General features: G+C 37.6%; 1 protein-coding gene across 4 annotated transcripts in view; it reads right to left on the reverse strand.

Annotated features, from left to right (window-relative positions):
- LOC139745549 (uncharacterized) overlaps positions 1–22,573 on the reverse strand; it is an 85,050-nt gene that overhangs the window by 35,938 nt on the left and 26,539 nt on the right. For all 4 annotated transcript variants that reach the window (XM_071655941.1, XM_071655944.1, XM_071655942.1 and 1 more), the window contains exons 2-5: positions 20,510–20,599; positions 18,447–18,545; positions 14,911–14,967; positions 5,126–5,359 (exon numbers count right to left, since the gene is read on the reverse strand). In XM_071655941.1, the coding sequence (XP_071512042.1) occupies positions 5,126–5,359; positions 14,911–14,967; positions 18,447–18,545; positions 20,510–20,599 (480 nt within the window). The remainder of the gene's footprint in view (positions 1–5,125; positions 5,360–14,910; positions 14,968–18,446; positions 18,546–20,509; positions 20,600–22,573) is intronic.

The raw sequence follows: 22,573 nt of genomic DNA on the forward strand, positions 1-22,573 counted from the left end.
ATCTGAATCTCCCATCTCAACCAAAACTATACCATCCCTTTAGCTAACTATATCTAGCTATAGCTTCTCATCAAGCAACAGTTGCACCAAAACTTTTACAATTCATAACTTTTCAACTGATTGTCTAATTTTCCTAAAACTTTACAGATGTGTGATACTAGATACTAATATTGCTGCACTCACTCAATCCACGTATTTATTTGGGTTTCATTCCCCTTTACTGCAAAAGCCTTCTTGTGGCTAATGAATAATTATCACAATTGGAGATTTCAAAAGGCTCTGACACTGATGAGCCTGGCTTCAGATGGTTTTGCTTTTAATATGATTATCTGTGCTTATAAAAGCATGAGGGACATTAAAAAAGATAGAAATAATATTCGACAAGTAGAAACAATTCCCTGAAATGGTAGGGTATCAAGATATCCAATATACACTTTTAATACCCTGACCAGATTAATTTTATTTGGCACGGGATATGCAACACTATTCTTTATGAAATCAAACTCTCTTGCGTTGGTCCTGCCACGGAAAGTCAGATTACTTTTGAGGGTTTTTTTCCCCATTTAGACTTTGTTTAAATGGTGTCTCCGGGTCTTATCAAAATCACAGTGGTTCATCATCAAAATCCCTTCATTTATTAATAAGTAAGAGTGATACATGATGCCATAGCTGTTTCACTTATACCTAACTGTTGATCTTTTTCAATATCCCCTTTAATCTACTGTGACCACTTTCTTTATGCAGCTTTTATAAACTAAACAAAAAAGAAAGAAAAAAAATGTGTTGAAAGGGGGAGTTTCATCCCCTCCCCACCCCCCCCCCCAAATAAAAGGGGGAAAAAAATAGAGAATGACAGACAGACAGATTAGTGAAACACATCAATGAAAGTTTGAGGAAAATCTGGCAATCCGTTCATAGCTTTGGTTAAGTCCATGTGCCGCAGTCTTCTGCTCTGATGTCTCCACACCAATTTGTGATAGTCTAAATTACTGTAAACGCGCAAAAGGCCAAATGCGGTACCAAAATCGGCCGCACATTTGGCCAAGCTCTGGAGGTAGTCTCGGCCGCGGATCGGCCGCGGCTCGGCCTGGCCTTTTCTCGCTATAAACAAACTGGGCCATATGCGGTACCAAATTGCAACCAGCGCACTCCCAGTAATAATGGTTTGTTTACAAGCAGAGCGCCACTGTGACAAAATATTGAAAGTTTTTAATTAAAAGCCCGGGCTGAGCCCTCAACTGTAAACAGACAGAATTGCGCGGCCGAGTACCGCAATTGAGGTCGGGCTCAGCCTAGCCCTGCACTGTAAACGGGGTCATAGAGAAAATGTAAAATGAATTTCGAAAAATATCACTTCCTGGGACATGGAAGAAGCACTTGACCTAGCTTTGCAAGATGGCATGGAGAATAATATCCGCCTTAACTTATCTCATTAATAGGTGACGGGAGAATACAGTCCCTTCATCAAAATGAAAAAAAAAAGAGAAGGGGGGTGGAGTAATAACTTTTTCACTAAATTTCCATTTGAAATAAAATAAACAAGAATTTAAGTTAATGATATCCAAAGATACTGATAATATCATTGTGTCTCCCATAAAAAAAAAGGTGTCATTTAAAAATCTTGTGACTCATTTCCCACAATGAGGACTTTTTTATGCTACATTTGTACATTTGTTCACAATGGCTGGATTTATTAAACATAAACTTGGAGGTGTATTTCTCAAAACATAATAAACCCTCACCCCAAGGGGAAGGCATACACTATGACGTACATCTTTTCTTCTGTTTGACAGTTTATGTTTGTGATATATTTGCAATGATGATAGCTCATAAAATGCTGCAGTGAAGTGAGAAGAGACTACAACCAGCCAAACCCAAATGAACGAGCAATATACACCAATAATTCCATTCATTGCATGAGCTTACTCTGTGTCGCTAGAGCAATCCTCACAGGCATAACTTGATTCCTTTCATTGAGGGACTCTGTTTAGATTCTGATGAACAACACGACTTCCGAGCGAAAACCGTTCTTGTTCTTCTCTTTCCTTCTTTGCTGCTTTCTATATAATCATCCCTCACGCAACTACCACATTGCCACATATGTCTATTGTGGTACTAAACTAGATCATATTACTGTGATATATATTTTTTGGCACACACTTGTTTTGGTTTATCAAGCTCCTGAAACAACAAGCCAGAGAGCAGATATTTACTCAGCTTCCGCTATCATTTGTGTTATTTTACATTGACACATTCAAGCTTCTTTTTCAGTAAATAAACTCTGTGGCTTTTGTGTTTGTTTTCATGAAGAGATATAAGTCACGCACAAATTGTACAAAGTGCTAACTATGACTAAAAGCTGTTTTCCCTGTCATATTTTGTGCACATAAATAATGTGATCAAGAGTACTGTGCATGATCTCTTTTCATTTGATAGGCCCAACGCATCATTCCTTTATTTTCACATCAAGGATAACAAAATATGAACAGAACAATCAAAATGATAAAAAAACACATGTACATACACAGGGATTTTGCAAACATACGAAGAAGAAGAAGAAGAAAAAAAAAAAAGGTAAAGACTAATCAATGAACAGGGGGGCATTTCATGAAGCATTTTGTAAGACACTTTTTTCTGACATATTTGCTCTCAGCCAATCAGATGCAAGGATTTTAGTGGCTAATAGTATGTCAGAAAAAAAAAATCTGACAGAATGCTTCATGAAATGCCCCCCCCCCCCCATGTACAAAAGGCCCCAGTGTTTGTTATCTTGACACAGATAATCTATGTTCATGCATTGAACTGACTGTTTTCAGCAATTTTGATGATCTTGCTGTTGTTTTCATAGTTCTTAATGATATAGACTGAATCCCCCCACCCCCCCCCCCCTCTCTGTAGCTTGATAAGCCCTCCTGTCTTTTTTTATTTTATAATACTCATCCCCAAACATGAATTGACACAATGTACTTATACCCTAAATAAATAGGGATGCAGCAAGCCCTGCTCCAGAGAGAAACAGTCTAGAATTCAAAACACCACGAGTGTTTTCTTGTCATTATCATCATCAATGCAATGAGTCACATGACCTTTAAATCTTCGCTCAAGCATGGTGTAACTGGGCAGATCATGAGGAGGACGAGCTCAGTTTAACTTTCCAGCTTTAATAGTTAGTCAAAATAGAACTAAACTGCGAACATTACATAAGAGTTCATTGGCCTTCTTACATTATATTCTGGCCCCATTGCATGTTATATCACATCCTACTCAGAATTATTTTTCTCTTTTTTATTCTCTTAAAGTCTTGATTCTGCAAAAAAAAATCTGTGTGTTATGGCACACAAGGACTCATCAGTCAAGAGATTACAAAGAATATTTTCAAGTACTTGAGCGTAGGTAAGATCAGAGTCGATATGATATTCCCAAGAAGACGGACACTTTCATCCTTGGAGAGGGGCGCTGGCTGGGAGACGGTGCCAATGAAAACACTTGGTGCTCAAGATCGTTAAAGGCAAACATTTTCTCACGGACTCAACAACGGTTTGCCTCCAGTTGCGGCTTGAGATTTCTTGCGACGCCATGTGTAACATCCACAGGATGAGCACCGCTCTTATCAGTGTTTGTTCACGGATCTCGCCTCGTGCTTTCGGAGCATAAGGAGCTCCAGCGTAAGTGGAAATATTTTCATTGCAGAAATCGAGCCCTGTCTAAATAAGTTTCAAACTACATCATTGAAGTATAAGTGGAGCACAGAAAACTAATATACCGTCCTCGCACAATGTACAAACATGGCTCACTGTGCAATGAATGCCACATTGTTATGTACAATAAGCTGTCTTCTAATTCTTTCTTTAAATTGTAATAAATCATGCATTCATGAATACCATTTTCACTTTCAACAACGTTGTGTAATGTCATGAGATACTGCCTGCCTATTCTTTTCTCTACCACAAAATGATAATTTCTTTTTCTTTCTGAGCAACTGAATTGCCATGGAAAACACACTTTAATATCCTAATAATGAATACTTAAGAATGCAAGAGCCATTCTTGAAAATACATAATGTACACATGGACAAAGAGTGTCATTTTTCATACAGACTTGAATATAAGGAGATGCCAAGTTTCAAGTGTGCCACATTAGATTTTGTGTGTACAAACACAGTTACCATGAACTTAAGATGGATTGAGAGATTAAGACTGATTACAATAACATATTACTGACTGGAATGACAAGGATGTCCAGGTTTACACATCCTCCATTAAGGCTTCACTTGATATACCACATCCGGAGTTCAAATGACTTCTCGGGTTTAAAAGACCACGCTAGGTTCAAGCATAATTTTCATAGAACGGAACAAAATGCAGAATGGAATAATTGAATGTTCACTGAGATCACACAAGAAATAAGATAGAATGGAATTTTGAAGATTTATGTGTTTTCACAGAACAGCATGATCAGTCACAAAACAACACATATGATGCAATGCCAAAATAGATGATGTCACCACCTAACAAATATTCCATCAGTTCTTCCACAAAAATTGTGTAAATATCATGCTTTTGCTGGACAGTTTTTAACAACAACCCTCCTCCCTACAACATGTGTAGGACTGACAACGTTGATTTACTACATCAATTGCCCTCTTTGATTTCACACCAAAAAGGGAAATTAAATGAATATTAATGTGTAGGTAACTGGAGAGATTTAAGATATAGTGATGACATAATCTTCTCTTGTTTTTGCATCTGTGATATTACTGCTCTACATTTACTGCTTGATATCAAAATGTGCAAACCTTTCACATTCATGATTTTCTAACTTTGCATCCAGTTTTAATCAATCCGAAGATTCAAATTTACTGTAAAACCAGAAGCATTTGCAGCATGAAACTTTTGTGAATTGGCGACTAGCATTCAGTGCACTGTGTCGACAAAAACTTTCATGTGCATTTTACTTTCATGTATCGGGTCTCCATGCCAAAAGCTTCATGCACGCAGAAATTTCTGGTTGTATGGTACTCTGTGTCACAAAGTCACCCAGAATATGTATAGTTTCTCTTGACGTTTCTCTTTAAACTTGAAAAAACCTGGATATTCTGCATATACAATGTATGTGCAATACTTACGTGTGAATTATCTGTGTATTGTTCATGTGACGAGTCGGTGAACGAGTCCCCTCTTCTCCGGCTCATCGGACCGCCCGGTGAGGCCGAGTACTGCTGCAGGTGACCCGGAGAGCTCTTTCGCCTACTCCGCAACGGTTTGCCAATGTTGTGCTTTCGCATCGACTCCTTTTGCACGATGTCTGCCAACAGCTCCTGTTGCCCCGGCAACAGCCTCCCCTGGTCTGGAGCCTCGCCCTGTTGATACAAGAGAGGGAAGACGGAAGGAACGAACAAAAGAGAACAGGAGAAAATGAAAAGGATTAGACAGAAGAAATGGGAATTATTGATGAGCAATTGGATTGTTATGTTACAGCTCTTAAAGGCTGTGTTCCATCTCACAAGCTATACATTCAGGTTAAAATTCAACCCATTGAGGACTGACTGATTTTGCTACAACAGGTATTTCCCATAGACTCCTGCCCAAGTATACTTGGGACTCGACCTCAACAAGTTAAAAGAAAACAGGGGTCAGATTGAACTGTGCCACAACAAGCCAGACCACGCCAAGGTGGTATGGGGTGGTTCTGTCAGGAAGCTTTCAGTTTCCTCTACTGAGGCACGCCTTCTGAGGCATTCTTTTGGATACCTTGCTAAAAAAAAAATGTCTACAAAGTTTTGTGAAACTTTATCATTGGAGGAAATCAGCACATATGATGTCATATTCCCTCAATCATTTTTATAGAAGTCCTGTCACAGTCCTGTCAAATCATATTCAGCTTCAAGTGCTTTCCTTTGAAATTATTGGATGACCTCCTATCTACCCATCGGGTATGTAAAAAATTTACTCACCAGCTGGTATTCACATTACTTGTTTTCAATGGAACATATTTTCATTATCAAGTAAATATTGTTGTCAGGTATATATTCAACACAAGATGAATATAGACAAAACAAAACAAAACATGGTTATTACTTATCTTAATGCACTGATATGAAACAACTGCTTATAGTGACAATTCTATGTACTAAAATCACACACAAAGTCAACACAGGGATGCATTTAGTCTGCTTTATGATGTGAAATGTCATTATGGCACATTTTGCTTTGGCAATGATGTGGACCACCGTCGGTTCCAATTTGCAATAATGTAATGAGGCAAATATTTCTTGCTTTACAGTAATGCCCTGGCTCCAACTCTGGCTTGCTCTATACATGTACATGCTTTGAAATCTCGAGTCTGAACACACCCTGAGGTAATGAGTGACAGTGATCATTATAATGTATCAGTTAAATGTCACTTTTGCAATGAGGAACACCCCCCCCCCCTCCCCCCCCCCCCCCCCCCCCCCCCCCCCCCCCCCCCCCCCCCGCTCAAGTCCAGAAAAGCTGTTCAATCAATGAACTAAATTTCCATGCACCTTGCACATTATGTACACACTGTCACATTAGGGCAGGACCTGTTTGAATTCTACGCTTCACCAACATCTGCATACAAAGTTTGGTGAGCACTTCAAATGACGAAGAATGTCTGTTGACAAGTCACTGCTTTTTATACTGTATGTATAGTATGCATTCCACACATCTGTAGATCAGGTACTAGAGTTTTAATTAGCTTTGCATTTTAATAGGTTCGTAAAATACTCTTCTTATAGCTCTCTTCAGAAAATCAGTCACAGTACTACGTACAATTTGTATGCACTTTATCACATTGCTTACCGGGTATTCTATCTCTTCCTAGTTCTTCAACCTTCTTAATGTACAACGATACAATGTATGTTATTCTCTTCATATGTCCCTCTGCACCTCAGAATAGGCCACTAGATCGATGGCGCATTACAAATGCTGTACTCATTATTGTTATTATTATTATAAATATCTCTCTTAGCCCCGCCCTCATCTCTCTCTCTCTCCAAAGAAAAAAATAAAAAATAAACCATTAAACTCTACCGGGACTGCCAATCTCTGTAGATCAAACGTACCGATGCACATTAAACAAGCAAACGCACATCAAACAAGCAAACACACAAACATTATTTTGAAGCCAAACAAAATCACATTCTAATCTTTAAAAAAAAAAGAAAAAAAAGGGAAATTGCACATCATACTTTGCAAGCTACAGTGTATTTCTTCAATAATTTTTTTTTTTGATATTCAAAAAACCTCATTTTTGACGAAGAAAAAAAAATTCATGCATATACAAAATATGTACCCTACTGTAAAAGTGGAAATTTTTGCGGTGTTGAAATTTTCGCGCATTTCGCGCAACCAGAAACTTGCGTGAAAATAAAAGCACGCAAATATTTTTGTTTGCCATATGTTCCAGTAGATGATGTCTTGATTCCACGGAATTAAAAACACGTGAAACTCTTCTTACCGGTTCAAGCGCGAAAAATTTGTCACGCGAAAATATCCACTTCTACAGTTAGTTGGCAGCTGGGCATATCATGCAACTTTCACTGTTTATTATTAGAATAATCTTACAGGAGTAGGCCTCATTCCCAGGTTGGGAAATGAAGTATGACAAATCCAAAGTTATGACACATTCCACCCACAAGTCTCTGCAGTGCCTTCCAAAGCCTTACAAAGAAAGAGCAGAGCTCTACCGCAGTCCGCAGATCTCTACACAACATTTTTCAGTCCTTCTCATCTTTTTTTTTGATCAGGACTAACAGATGTTCAGCTACGTGTACACGTACACTGTACATAAACGGTCTTAACCCTGAATACTTGTGTGCATGAACAAAGTTCTATACATTAAAGGTCCAGTTATACCTGTGGGAGCAGTAATCTACAGTAAGGCTACAAAATGCCTTAAAGTTCACTTCAATTTTTCTCGTCCACACATCGCTGAAATCACAGTCCCTGAGAGTTGACCACAGCAGAGACACTTGATGCCTTCACAAACAGACGCAGACTTCAGATTTGGCATGAAAATTTGCTTCGCAAGTATGACTTTGCGTGTGGGCTTTTTGTTGTTTTAATTATACTTTTTTTTCACCCCACAGATTGTGCATCAACAACATATGGAGTGAGGCAGGGCCAAGATAAGCTCACCATGTACAAAAACACATTATGATACACTCTGTAACATAAAACTGGATTCTGTCCAATACGTGCTATCAAAGTCATGAACTAACACATACAAATATGGTTATCCAGACATGACTGCTTTTAATCCAAATGAATGCTTGATATGAAGTTGACCCTTGTTTTCAATCTATTTTGCCATGACAAAGAAGAAAAATAAAGCTTGGAATTTTATGGAAGGGTTCGAAATGACACCGATACGTTAAAGGCATTATTTACAATTTGCAGATGAAACAAAAACCCACCTTAAGTGCTTCAAAATAGTTCTTAAATGTGAAATAAGGGATAGAAATAACCAATGTAACAAGAGACCCGCGGGTCTAGCGCTCACCTGAGTATCGCAAGTTCACCTTTCACGCAGTCACTAATCTAAATTATTCACAGCTCTATCAAAATTTGACGAGGCATTCTCAAGTGGAAGATGAAACTGTACAATAAGGGCCCAATTTTTTCAAGATTCCTTAATTTGGGGGAATTGGGGCCCCCTGGGGCCCTCTGGGTGGGGCATGGTGCCCAGTTTGATAAATTGAGATCCTGACCACCTAGGGATGCTACCTGCCAAGTTTGACAAAAATCCATCATGAGGTTTTCAGGAAGAAGATGAAAATGTACAATTCAGGCCTCCATTTGGACCCTTCCAACCACCCCCCCCCCCCCCCCACCCCCAAGAGGGGCACCCCTGGATCTCCTATGAACAAACTTGAAACTACAGTCATTACTGTACTCACTCATAGTATTATCTCAGCTCTATAACTTCTGATTCTAGAGAAGATTTTTAAAGATTCCTTCATTTGGGGGGTTTGGGCCCCCTGGGGGCCCCCTGGGCGGGGCATGGTGCCCATTTTAACAAATTGAGATCCTAACCCCCTAGGGTAGCTACCTGCCAAGTTTGGTGAAAATGGGTCATGGGGTTCTCAAGAAGAAGATAAAAATGTACAATTTAGGCCCCATTAGGACCCCTCCTCACCCCCACCCCCCCCCCCCCCCCCCCCCCGGGTCCAAAGGGGGGCACCCCTGATTCTGCCATGAACAAACTTGAAACTACAGTCATCAATGTGCTAACTCATAGTATTAACCTAGCTCTATCACTTCTGGTTCTAGAGAAGAAGATTTTTACAGATTCCTTAATTTTGGGGGGTTTGGGCCCCCCTGGGGGCCCCCTGGGTGGGGCATGGTGCCCATTTTAACAAATTGAGTTCCTAACCCCCTAGGGATGCTACCTGCCAAGTTTGGTGAAAATGGGTCATGGAGTTCTCAAGAAGAAGATGAAAATGTACAATTTAGGCCCCATTAGAACCCTTCCCCACCCCCCTCCCCTGGGTCCCAAGGGGGGCACCCCTGATTCTGCCATGAACAAACTTGAAACTACAGTCATCAATGTACTAACTCATATTATTAACTTAGCTCTATCACTTCTGGTTCTAGAGAAGAAGATTTTTACAGATTCCTTAATTTTGGGGGGTTTGGGCCCCCCTGGGGGCCCCCTGGGTGGGGCATGGTGCCCATTTTAACAAATTGAGTTCCTAACCCCCTAGGGATGCTACCTGCCAAGTTTGATGAAAATCGGTCTTGGGGTTTTCAAGAAGAAGATGAAAATGTAAAAAGTTTACGCACGACGCACGACGGACGACGGACGACGGACGACGGACGACGGACGACGGACGACGGACGACGCACGACGCACGACGCACGACGCACGACGGACGCCGGACGAAGGGCGATCGCAATAGCTCACTTGAGCCTTTGGCTCAGGTGAGCTAAAAATCTTAATCATTATAATTAATGCTAAGTATTGTTTAATACAATATGTAAACAATTAAGTCATAATAAAATTGTTTACAGTTATGGTTTAGTGAGAAAGATAGAGATATCTCCTTATGTTTTAGGTTTTATTGCAAAATTTTATATGGTAAGATGTTTTGTGATATGTCACACTGCATCAAATGTGATAACTCAAACATTTTTTAAATCAAATTTAGTAACCAGATAACTGGTAAAGTTTCATTCGAAAGAAAATAAAGCGCTTGCTCATATCACTGGGTGTTTTTTTTTTTCACTTCCTTCGGTATAAAATATTAAAAGAGACGTAGTCTTTGGCAAAGTGTACTTTTATGTTCACTTTTCAGAAACTCCCACAACCAGTCATGGGCTCTCTGTATACGCAGATGAATTAACTCCAAATATTCTACTAAAGTTCTTTGTTCTCATTCTAACATTCTAACTATAACTTTACAGTTGTACTAGGCCTCTTTAAAAGTACTTTAAAAACACATTTCCGGGGGCATTTACCTTTAAATTGCAGTTCCTAGCTTGGCATTTAATATGCTAATTGCAGGTTTATATGTGACGTCTTTACAAATGTAATGTGTTGCTAGGAAGACAGATAATCGTAACCTTAGAATGGTCACTTGGGTAGTACAATGTATGTAATGGCTTTATAAGCTCTTTAAAAACAAAGAAGTTTCTGTCTTGCCATAAAGCAAAAGCAATCTGTACTTCAAAAGGGTCAGGAAACCAATCAAACGAAAACAAAACCATAACCAAAGAGTACGTCAATTGTATTGTACTTCCTGTTTGGATCCAGTCAACACTGATACAGCATGACCGTGTGAGGCATTACAACAAGTTTTAACACAAGTAATATGAAAGTGAAATTCAACCTTTGCTGAATGCACAGTTTTTCAACAGTATTCAATTCAAGTTGCCACTTCTTATATATCAGCTAGATCATATTTGAACTGAATCCTTTCTAATGCTAAAATGAAATAAAATTCAAGAAATGCCCACAAAATCTCTCTTTAAACTTGTTGGTCGATCTACTGAAATCTGGTGTGCACTATTTGAAGAGCATGAAAAATACTCACTTTAATTTTGGTTTATGAAGTGAGCACTTTTAGAGAAAAGAGAGTTACAGTACATTTACATCCTCCAATGCATAACATAAAGAGCACTTTCACACTGGCAAGAAGTCTAATTTGTGAATGTGTTTAGAAACACATTGCACCAAATGCCTGTTTGCAGTCTGAACAGGGTCCATCTTGTAAGCACGACAAAGGAGATGGGGCTACAAAACTTGGCAGTGCAGTCTCTTTTCCCACATTAAAACAATGTACATACACATCAGGGTTTGACATGTACCTGTAGCAATACTGTTTCTGCATACAGGCATATAAAATACACACATGGAACATTGGATACAGCATTATGAACATACACTTATTACATACATTCATACAGTAAGATACATAATACTAATTGACTATTTATGCCAAAATCCCAAGTTTGACGAGTATGGGAAATAATTGTTACATGGAATGTCATTGGAAGCTGGGGATCATTGAATAGACTCACTTCAGTGTCTTTCAGACACTGTAACATGTTTTGTTAGTCACACACAGCAAAAGCTTGAGTAAAATCAACTTCTTGCGCAAGTCTCATGGGGGTAAACCCCTCAGATTAAGCCCTGAAGAGGTGTACAGCTACTTACTGCCACAGTTTGTTTGTGTTGGAATTCGTGACCTGACACAAACTCTATTGTGTGTGCTTTTCTCACCATGTACAATTACCCTAGGACAGTCTGCTGGGGTGTAACTGCAGGTACCATGTAGGTGGTTCTCCCTGACAGAGAAGGTAAACAAGGTATACAGCACTGCCCTGAACATGGTCAAAAACCAGCCTGGTTTATGAATACCATGCATTTCCTTCTTCCACACAGTTTATCTATGTATGGAAAAATCTACAGCAAGCATGCATATTTCAAGGACAGATTATTTGAGCTTTCCTTAATGGCCTGTCAAATTAACAACAATTATTGTATTTGCTGCAAAAGAAAATAAGTGATGAACCTAGACATTGTAAGAAGTCGGGGTAAGTGAATTGGTTTTACTTGGAATTTGAGCAAACTGCCAAAAATTGTGCAACACAAGCAAACACGGAAATTTCTGCATGTTTCAGTTCTATTAAGCTGATTGTTTTCTCAGGTATATGAATGTACTTCTGACAGACCATTTGATAATAGAATATCCTTCTCCTCAAACGATGGCAAGGAGGAGCATTAATGGAAATTACTCACAGCAGTAACATTGATGAGTCAAGCTAGTTTCTATGTCATATGGGACATTGTACAATGAAGCTTGGGATACCGTACACGTTTTCCCCTCCCTCACATATCAGATCTTTTTCTCTGACACCTTCAAATAGGCATCAACCAAAACATTTCATAAAAATTATTCTTTGGTATCAAGACAGCACATACAAATCCATTCTTGAAATTGAGGGGTACAAAGCTTTGTAATGGAGCTTTAATACAGTAAAGTAATAATGTAAAGAATGCAGAGTCACACAAATCCATACTTAGGCACGCAGCAATGATAAGAAAAAAGGGTCAATGAACAATGGAACAATGCAAATGAATGTTAGTGTATCCACATGTATTATATATTCTACAGATATTGCCTTTTCAGAGGTAAAAACAGTATAATATAAACACTTCACATTCCCACAGGAGTTATATTTTCCTCAAGATACATTACAAGTACATGATTTAATTTTCCTGAACCACACAGTGCTAAGGGAAAATATTGTCTCAACGGGAAAATATCATATCAAGGGGAAAATATAACTCCCAAGGGACTGTCAAGCATTATATTACACAATGGACAAGGCAATACTTGCTATAAATATCATATGCTTAACATACAAAATTGAAGTAATATAAGCATCATTTCATTCTAGCCCCATCATGTCAGCAGCCAGTCAAAGTCTGGAACTAAATTGCCTGAAGTGACATCACTGCAGGCAATATAATGCAGTACTGTTAGTCATGTGATTGCATTATGACCAATCACTGACCAGTATTTATGTAAACCATTCAACAATTATCATAAAATGCTTACATAAAGTGAGGAGTATACCGTTAGATCATATTGTTAACAGACACCTTTTTCTTCAACTACATTGTACCCTACATACCCACTTCATCACAAAGAAAATTATATTAGTTCTTTGATTTCTAAACTGTGCCCTCCGAAAAAAGGAAAAAAAAAACTAACAAAACAAAACCAACAGTCATTTTGGTCAAGGTTCAGTGTCAACATATTCTTCTAGATCTACATGTACAATGTACTTCCTGCCCAGTCTACTGAGAGAATCAGCAAGTTTTCACGCATAGGTACCAAACAATAGCAGAGATATCCAGCTGTGTACAATTCATGCCACAAACTGGTTCCCACTGGCACATACAGCTAGAAGATTGTGAAAACCTGAGAGTACAACGTAAAGATAAATGACTACTGTCATGAATCCTACGGGTACATGCAAAGTGAAACCAGCCAATAATGTCTTTACCGAATTTGTTCAAAATCATCCAATATACAGCATGCATCTCATATTGCATTACAGTACAGTAGTCTCCGCTTTAAAGGGATGGTATAGGTTTGGTTGAGATGAGGTTTCAGGTTTCTAACTTTTTTGGAAGATAATGAGAAACCTCTCCTGAAATATGAACGATCATGTACATGAAGCCCTAATCCTTACAGGAATTTAAAGTTTATTTGATGAAAATTGGTTCTGAAATGGCCAAGATATCCAAAACAAAGCAATCCTAATAAACGGTGGGACCCACCTTTTATTAGGATCGCTTTGTTTTACTTTGTTTTTAGATATCTCAGCCATTTCAAAATAATTTTCATCGAATAAACTTTTATTTCCTCCTAGAATAGTATGCTCTATTTACATGTCATACAGTGGTTTCTAGGTATCTTGCAAAAAGTCAAAAGCTGAATCACCATCTCGACCAATACCATACCATACACGCACGCACCGGCAGCACTTGATTACCTCGTTTCTGATTGGTCAGTGAGGGTCGCACTTCGTCTCCGTCGCTTAGCCCAGGATTATTTTTTCGTTCTGTTTACACTCACTTGCTTGGCACCGCAATTGCGGTGCTAACCCCTGCTATTTTGCAGGGCCAGATAGTACCGTACTATCGGTGGGGCTAGCCCACTTTGGCAAAAACGAGTGTAAACAGAAAGTGGGCTAAGGATAGTCCCGTACCAACGGTGGGGCTAAGGCCCCCCCTTAGCCCCACCGTTGGTCCGGGGCTAAGCAAAAAATTACAAGTGTAAAAAGCCCTTTAGTGTCTGGCAGAATATTTCTTACCCGATTAAGCAAAGTACCCAATTAGGCGGAGAGTACTGTAAATCTTGTATCAGTTTCTTGGTCTCATTTATCATACAGTTTGTTGCTGTTTTGTTTTGTTTGGTCACAAATTACAATCAACACTGTGTGTGTATGTGCATATGTGTGCGAATTGTCACACACACACACACACACATGGTATACTGTATAGGCCTATACCATATAGTTTGTATTTAGGGAGCCTGATTTTTTACGCATCGCAACTTCCCGATATTTCATGAGTGGACTAATTTGTGATCGTGGAGTACAGTAATGAATAGAGAAATGAATTAATGTACATTGCATTCACGTTGGGATTATAGTTGATATTTTCATCAGTGTGTTAAATTCGCAAACAGCACAGGTCATGAAATTCCCAATAAATAAAAACCCTGCAAAACATGAGTACAAAATGTATGATACAGTGTATAGCATGCTAGTTCTTAACTTTTTCAAGCAAAGGAGAAACAATACCAGGCACTGATTCATTCACTCACATGAACAAACTTTGTATTCACTGATGTAATTTTGCGCTACTCACCCTTGCAAGAGTTAAAATTCGAATCCTCCAGTTTTCTCTTTCTTCATTTGACGTTACCTAGAGAAAGGGCATAAAAAAGGTCAAGACAAACTTAGGATGACTCTGAAAAGTGCTACATACCTTTTAAAGTTCAATATCCCTTTGGCAAATGGCATAGAATTTTGCATTGTGGCAGAATCATGTCCCCCAATATTGTGTATGAAATCTTATGGTAATACATATGAGAACACTTTTTAAAGAAATGAAAAACTAACACCATATATCACTTGAGAATATGCTCCCACGGAGGTTTGTACGGATGATAATAATGGTTGCATTTTTTTTGGGGGGGGGGGGTCCAAATATATTCATTGAAAATCTATATTAATTCTCTTCAAACCATAAATAAGCTTCCAGTTTTATCATTCTGATGAAAGGTTTGACTTTACCTATCTCTACAACATACCAGTTTATGAAAGGAATCTAAATTTTGATGGTTGAAGAAGGGTCAATACCCTTCACTAATACTCTTTTCGGACATAATTGACCCTTTCGAAGTCATACTGTACATGCATTGTACATACAGCACAGAATGATTGCTCATCTAATACTACTTGGATCTGTTTATGCCAGATGTGAGATATTTTGTCTTAGGACAGGCACTGGATATATCAGAGCAATACAGCAATTGCAAAATGAATTATTCAAAATACATGGAATCTAAGAGATTGTATCTTATAGATTAATAGAACAAATTACAAATTCTACCAGCAGAGTTTTTCCTTGTTTATTTTCAATTCATTCTGAAATAATTGGTCTAAATATTCCCTGGAAAAGATGTTGATTATTTCTCCTCTCCTTTTTATCCATCTTCCTTTCTAGCTATTTACCTATCTTTCTTTTTTTCTTTCTTTCTATTTATTCATCTATCTCCCTTTGTGTTCCATTCCATAGTACAGCATGATATGCAGAGAGATATTCACTGTAGACGAGCAAAATTAACACACACACACACACACACACACACACACACTCACACACACACACACACACACACACACACACACACACACACACAAACACACACACACAAAACATCTACAGTATGATGTGAGAGAAAAAAATTGAACAATGGTTGTGAAAATGAGATTTTCAAGCCATGGCCTGAACAATAGAACCCATTAAAATGCAAGAAAATAGGGGGTTATGGTCTATTAAATAATATGACTCCTTTGTTGATACCATTGATCGCCAAGTCTGTGCAAAGAGTACCTAGACTTTTACATGAGAAATGAAATGAGAGAGGAAGTTCAAATTGAAAATTTCTGTTGCATGAACATGAGTCACAGTACATATCTAGTGTATCCAGTGGATATGAAGCAAAAATAGTGACACTGGAAGAACAAAAAAATATCAGTGCAAAAGTTGAGTGCCAGACAGTAATTACATTAAACTGCACAAAATCAGTGTTTTGGTTGAGTGCTCGACAGTCTTCACAATAAAATGCCACTTTGTTTTAAAGTTGACTTTAACAGCAAAATAAATTGATCAAACAAACATAATGACAGAAATTTCAATACAGTTAATACATGTGCATAATGAATGAAGTTCAGGTTTTTCAAGCTGAACAAGTTTCCATGAAAAGGTATATTTATCACAACCCCCATGCATGGTAATTAGATTTGGCAATAATGCCAGTTATTCACACCTTTATGGTGGGTTTGTATGTCAAATTAAGAAATATTGATATTATATTGGATGGCAATGAATGGGATGCCAGGGAATCATGCATGAGTTAGGGGCAATGTTGCATGAATCGAAGATGAGTGTAATATTACCTGGTATTTCATGAATTAAAGCCATGCAATATAATTATTATAATCTATAATCATTATCTAGAGAAGTCTCAAACTGTAAAATGTGCTGTACTTCTACTAGATTCAACTCTGCACTAAAAAAGGAGCAACTTGCACTTGCGTATGTAGCAAGATGTTTGCGCACTTGTGAACTGTAACAAGAGTTTGCACACCTAGGACAGTAGCAAGCGTTTGCAATCTCAACAAGTGCTTGCGCAACAGATGAGACAAAACACTGTGTATTATTACACGGCCACTAACAAAGTTAGCCTATGGGGAATTAACACATTGGCCGATGCGTTTTCATCAATATGTCCTCTACTGCACAGTAAAAATAGAGTGCACAAGAATATACATGCATTTTTAAAGCACTGCTATTAAAAATGTCCTATATAGATGACAATATGTCATCCTGAACAATCCCTTCCTTTGTGAGGTTATCTTTACTCAATTAAAATCAAAACTCTGCAATACTTAAATGCAAAGGATATTGTTTGTTCCTGATATCACTTTAAAAGATGGCAGACTCCTGCATTTTTTTCTTCTTAAAATGGGAACGAATTGTATTAATGAATCTTTCATTTCAAAGGATTGACATAAAAGAGTTAAAATGTTTTGAAAATAATTGTGACTTCTATGTAGATATCGCACATTTTTGTAGATGTTATTTCAAAAGTATATATTTCTATTTCTTTTACACTTTGTACACTTTTGAAGGAAAAATGGAAAAAAAAATCAAATCATATCAAATTGAAACTGAAAGAGAACATCTCTCAATGATTTGTAGGCAGAGATCTTCACCGCATTAAAAAAAAATGCATTGTGTAAAAGCCACAGACATCACTCTTCGTTAAAAACTGTTTCATTTTAATATGTCCGACTTGACTTTAGACTTCCGCCGCTCCATGTGATTAAACAATGTTCATAAAAAGTCAACTTGAAAACAGAGTGGACTTTCTCTTCTCCACTTACCACTTTGATCTAGCACCAAACAATTATTAACACCTTATCATGTAGTAACTAAATCATAAGGTCAACGATCCTTTCGATATTCAGTAGCTCATCTTTGGAATCAGCTCCCTAATGATATCAGAGAATGTTCATCACTAGATCAGTTCAGGTCTCTATTTAAATCTCATTTGTTTGTAAAATAATTTTCATTGTTATGTAAATTATTCAATGATGTGTTTCAGGTTGATATATAATTTTCCTTTTCTGTTGTTTTGTGTGTTCTTTTACATGTATCTGTCTTTTCTCGCTTCTAAAAAAAGCACTTTATCAGAGACTTAAATGTAATTTGCGCTTTACAAAAGCTGTCTATCATTATTTATTATCCAAAGGGAAATTAAACCAAAATATACATGTTGATTTAGTGAATACAAAAATATCAGAATACATCAGCAAAGTGAATTGAAAATCACCATTTTATGAGAACTGTTTAATTTCACGTCCCCTACTGCTATGTTTGATTTCCAATTTATCATAATACTTTGAAACAAAGGATAAAGTAGACTAGTTTCTGATTTCATTTCAAGAGGATATTTATAGCCAGGACAATGGGAGACTTGCGGGGAAGTACCAACATCAGGCATAATTTTCTCCTTTCCTTACATCCGCAGCATACAATAACCTATAAATTTCTGTTCTCCATTTCATCATGAAGAAGAGAAAATACAAATTCCACCATAGCTTTGGTATTACCTGAGCTCTGATGGACCAGAGATCACACTTGATGTACATCTTGTAGTCTGAGTCAAGTTGGATGAGAGTGCTCGCATGTAGAGGGTAGTGCTGAATTGGCTGGAACCATGATGTAAAACAACAGATAAATGCATTATAAATAAATAAACAGAATACATTTTTTACAATGTCCACCACACAGAAGCCAAAAGATGACTGTTTAGGGATGCAACACATGAAATTTCATTTCAGCAAACTTTCCAACACTTATGTGCAGAAGCCCCAATGCAATGCAACACCAACACTACACTGAACTAAATTTTGTTTTACATAAGCTGGACATCAGTGGTGGCCAGGGGCCACTAAAAACTGATGTTGGGCCACCAAACTTCCCATAAGGATATCTTTTGGTGGCCTGATTGGGCAGCTAAAATTCAAACTGAATTTTCATATATCCCTTCATTTGGGGCCATTAAATTTCTTCTTCTTTTTGGCCACCAAAATTTTGGATTTAAAACTTTGAATAGCCCAAACAGGCCACAAGAGATGTAAAAAAAGTTAGTGTGGAGCCCTTAGAAATAGTACAAGATCCTTAATGTACTGAACTATATGTAGATTATTATTATATGCACAACAAATGCATAATGAGCCAACATGCAGTTCCATTTCACCAAGTGCGAGATATTTGGAGTGTATATTGGCTAAAATAGTGTGTGAAAGAGCATGTGCCACTTGTCAAAGTAAATATAAGGAGTATTGATAACACTGAATTGATTTCTGAATTGTTTAACAAGGGATTCCCTGTGCAAAGAATGATGGAAGTTTAGTTCAAGATATTGAACCAAGTACAAATCAGTGAATGTTATGTCACAGTAATTCGACCAATCACAACCTTGTAAATACACGAGTAACTACACTGTACTGATGCAGCACAAGAGTTTACTTTCCTCTGACTTACACACTTCATCCACAGATGAATTATTCATGTAAAATACAGGGATTGTATACCTACATTTCATGGCAAATCAGAGAAAAGACATACTGAAATACTGTTGACACAACCAATTCATTATGAAACTTAATCATGTTTGAACAAAAGAGCCTGGATATCTACTGTACTATGTTCTGAATATGAGCACACACGGCAAGAAACAAAACAAATCTCAGAAAAATTATTTACAACAGTATATAGCATTGACCTAATGCAGGTACACTCTGCATTTACACAAGAAATGTGGGTGCAGTGTCTCACTTCAGGACACGTGACCTAGCTGCATTTGGACTGTGGACCTTCTATAATAAAAGAACTACGTACAATCCACTGGACCATGACACATCCAACACTCTGTGTATTTTTATCCATGTATTCCACTGACCTATGTATGCTGAAAGAGTACCAGTCAGCCCATTCCATTTCATGCATTGAACAGTATTATGATTGACATCCACCCAAAACCCTCTCAGTATTCGGAACTACCATTTTCCATGCCTTATTCATCCTCTCTTTTCTTTTAGTGAATCAGGCTGACAACACACCAGACATATTACACATGAGGCCTGCATTGTGTGCAGTATAAATGGATGAATTAAAGAAACAAATGAATATATCTCACTCTATTAAACTCAGGTGAACACATAATAATACATATTGATATCACATGAACCTCTTTAGAAGGGAAGTTTATTAGTGGCAGAAGGGAGTAATGTCAATATTGCAATAACACGTCTATGAGCCTCACCAAAAAGGACAGACATTTGACAAATATTCCATGATAAACTGATATTGACCTATCTTTTTCATATGTCCTTTGCACAACAGTACTGATTAGAATTAATATTCTCTTGGTCCATATTAACATTTCATCACTATCTATTAAAATAAACAAGATATTAAAAATAGGAGACATATTGTACTGGAACATCGTATGTTAATCTGTTACCAAGTATTGTATAGATGGCATGTTAAACACTCAAGATAGCAAGTTCTCAACAAATACTTCAATTGAGAACAAGTTTAGACTTTGCACTATAAATGAGCTGCTGATTATTGATAATTAGCATCTCCCCACAATTAGCCAACTTACCTTACTGGATCCTTGCTCCCTTTGTGGTATCTTGGTGGTATAAAGATGGATTTCATTGCCTAGTAATACCACCCACCTCTTCTCATAGCCCTGTGGAAAGAAAGAGGAGAAATGAATGTTAAAATATTAAAGAAAACAAATCATGGCATGTGGAGAAATATTAATATGAGGATTCATTTTTAGTTTGAAATACACTTGGGCTGTCAGTTCTTCTGTTAATCATTACTACATCACCTTTATTTAGCTTACTATCGTTAAACATATGAAAACGCCATGTACTGTACCGTAGACTTTTACCCCACCTTGTAAACTCTACTCAGATTTAGCTCAGATATGCACCCACAAACCCTGTTTTTCTATTTCAACTTGTTGTTGTTTTCTTCATGTGCAGTAAATGTCAAATAGTCATGTTGTCAAAATGTCAAAATGTCAAAATGTTGGCATTTTCCCATGGATTGCGCCTTTGGCAGGGAAGTCTGATCATGCATCTCTTACACGATACAGCGCGGCAAAGTTACAAAAGGTATAAAATAGCCAAAGAAGCTTCACACTACCTGAACTTATTACCCTGAGTTGCAAGATTTGTTCTGGAAGAGGTACACTCATATTTTGACATCTTAATATCAAAATACTGTATGCTCCAAATATTTTGCAAAGGCTTTTATTTTTGCAAATTTTGCAAGTTGGGTGCTATTCACGAATTTAAAAGCACACGAAAAATTTAACTCTATCCTGACAAGAATTTGACGTGTATGCATGTACTTCTCTGTTCCGTACTGTACTCCACAATCACAAATCTAAACCACTCGCAAAATTGGTGGGCAGTCCCAATCCGCAAAAAGACTTGATAAATATATGGTGTATACAGTACCTTACATTATATCACATAATAATTTTGAAGAATTCTGAATAAAATGTAAATTTGATGGCATGATGACTTGCTGCCTGTGACTGTGTAATAGCTTCATGTTGTGTTCTAGGACTTGAAACGTTAGATTCATATCTTCTGTAGAAAGTTTGAAAGTTACAAAAATGCACACATACACAAATGCAGTTTCAATGTACTCTGTGGTGAGGACGTATCATAGCTCTGTGGCAAAATAACGTGTGGCGCTTTTCTCTTCCTGAGTGCAGACCCCCTAATTTCATAATCGATCTGTCTATTGAAGACTTTCTTGACTCATTTACGTCCATATCAGACTGCATGCATTAAAACAGTTGCTTGATTGGGAGCACTGCGGCTTGTCAGAAAAGTATCTTGTGTGGACAAAGTATTTGGAAATGTTTTCTATGTATGCAAGGTGATACGCACTTGCTCAATAGCCGGGGCATGTGAAAATCAAATGTTGAGCAAGTGTTTTGGAACAATGGGAAAAAAACCCTTGCCCGAATAGGGCAAGTAAAAAGTTTTGAAGCCACCAAAAACCAACAATGTCAACCATACAGAAGCCCAAAGATAATGACTGTTTAGGGATGCAACATACAAAATTTCATTTCAGCAAGCAATGTGTTTGAGTGTGTGAATCAACATGTGCTGTTATACATGTAGATTGTGTTTTATCAAGCCCTTGACTTACAAGTGATTCTTTAATATCATTTTCTTGTATTTTTGCACTTTCTTTTCGGGGCTTGTAAAATTCATGTTCAGGCAAGTGTTCCGCAGCAATATGAAAATCTGCTTGCCCGACCAGGCAAGTACTAAAAATGAGTTTAATATATAGCACCCTGATGGTATGTCCTAAATATCAGTTCTACTTGGTCACTGAATTGGTTAATGACAAATTAAACTTAAACTGCATAATATGTGACCCTGCATCACAAAACAAACAAGAAGTCGCCAGACATGGATTTTTAGTTAAAGGGAAGATAAACCCTAAGAGCAATGTGGATTGAGTGAAAGCAGCAACATTAGTAAAACACATCAGTGAAAGTTTGAAGAAAATCGGACAATTGATGCAAAAGTTATGAATTTTTAAAGTTTTGGTGTTGGAACAGCTGGAAGAGGAGACTACCAGAAGTTATGACGTATGAGTGGACAACAATACAAAGGAAAATTATAAAGAA

This window comes from Diadema antillarum, unplaced genomic scaffold (assembly GCF_040938485.1).
Source record: "Diadema antillarum isolate AM-2024a unplaced genomic scaffold, OU_Dant_1.0 seq00001274_RagTag, whole genome shotgun sequence".
Lineage (NCBI taxonomy): Eukaryota > Metazoa > Echinodermata > Echinoidea > Diadematoida > Diadematidae > Diadema > Diadema antillarum.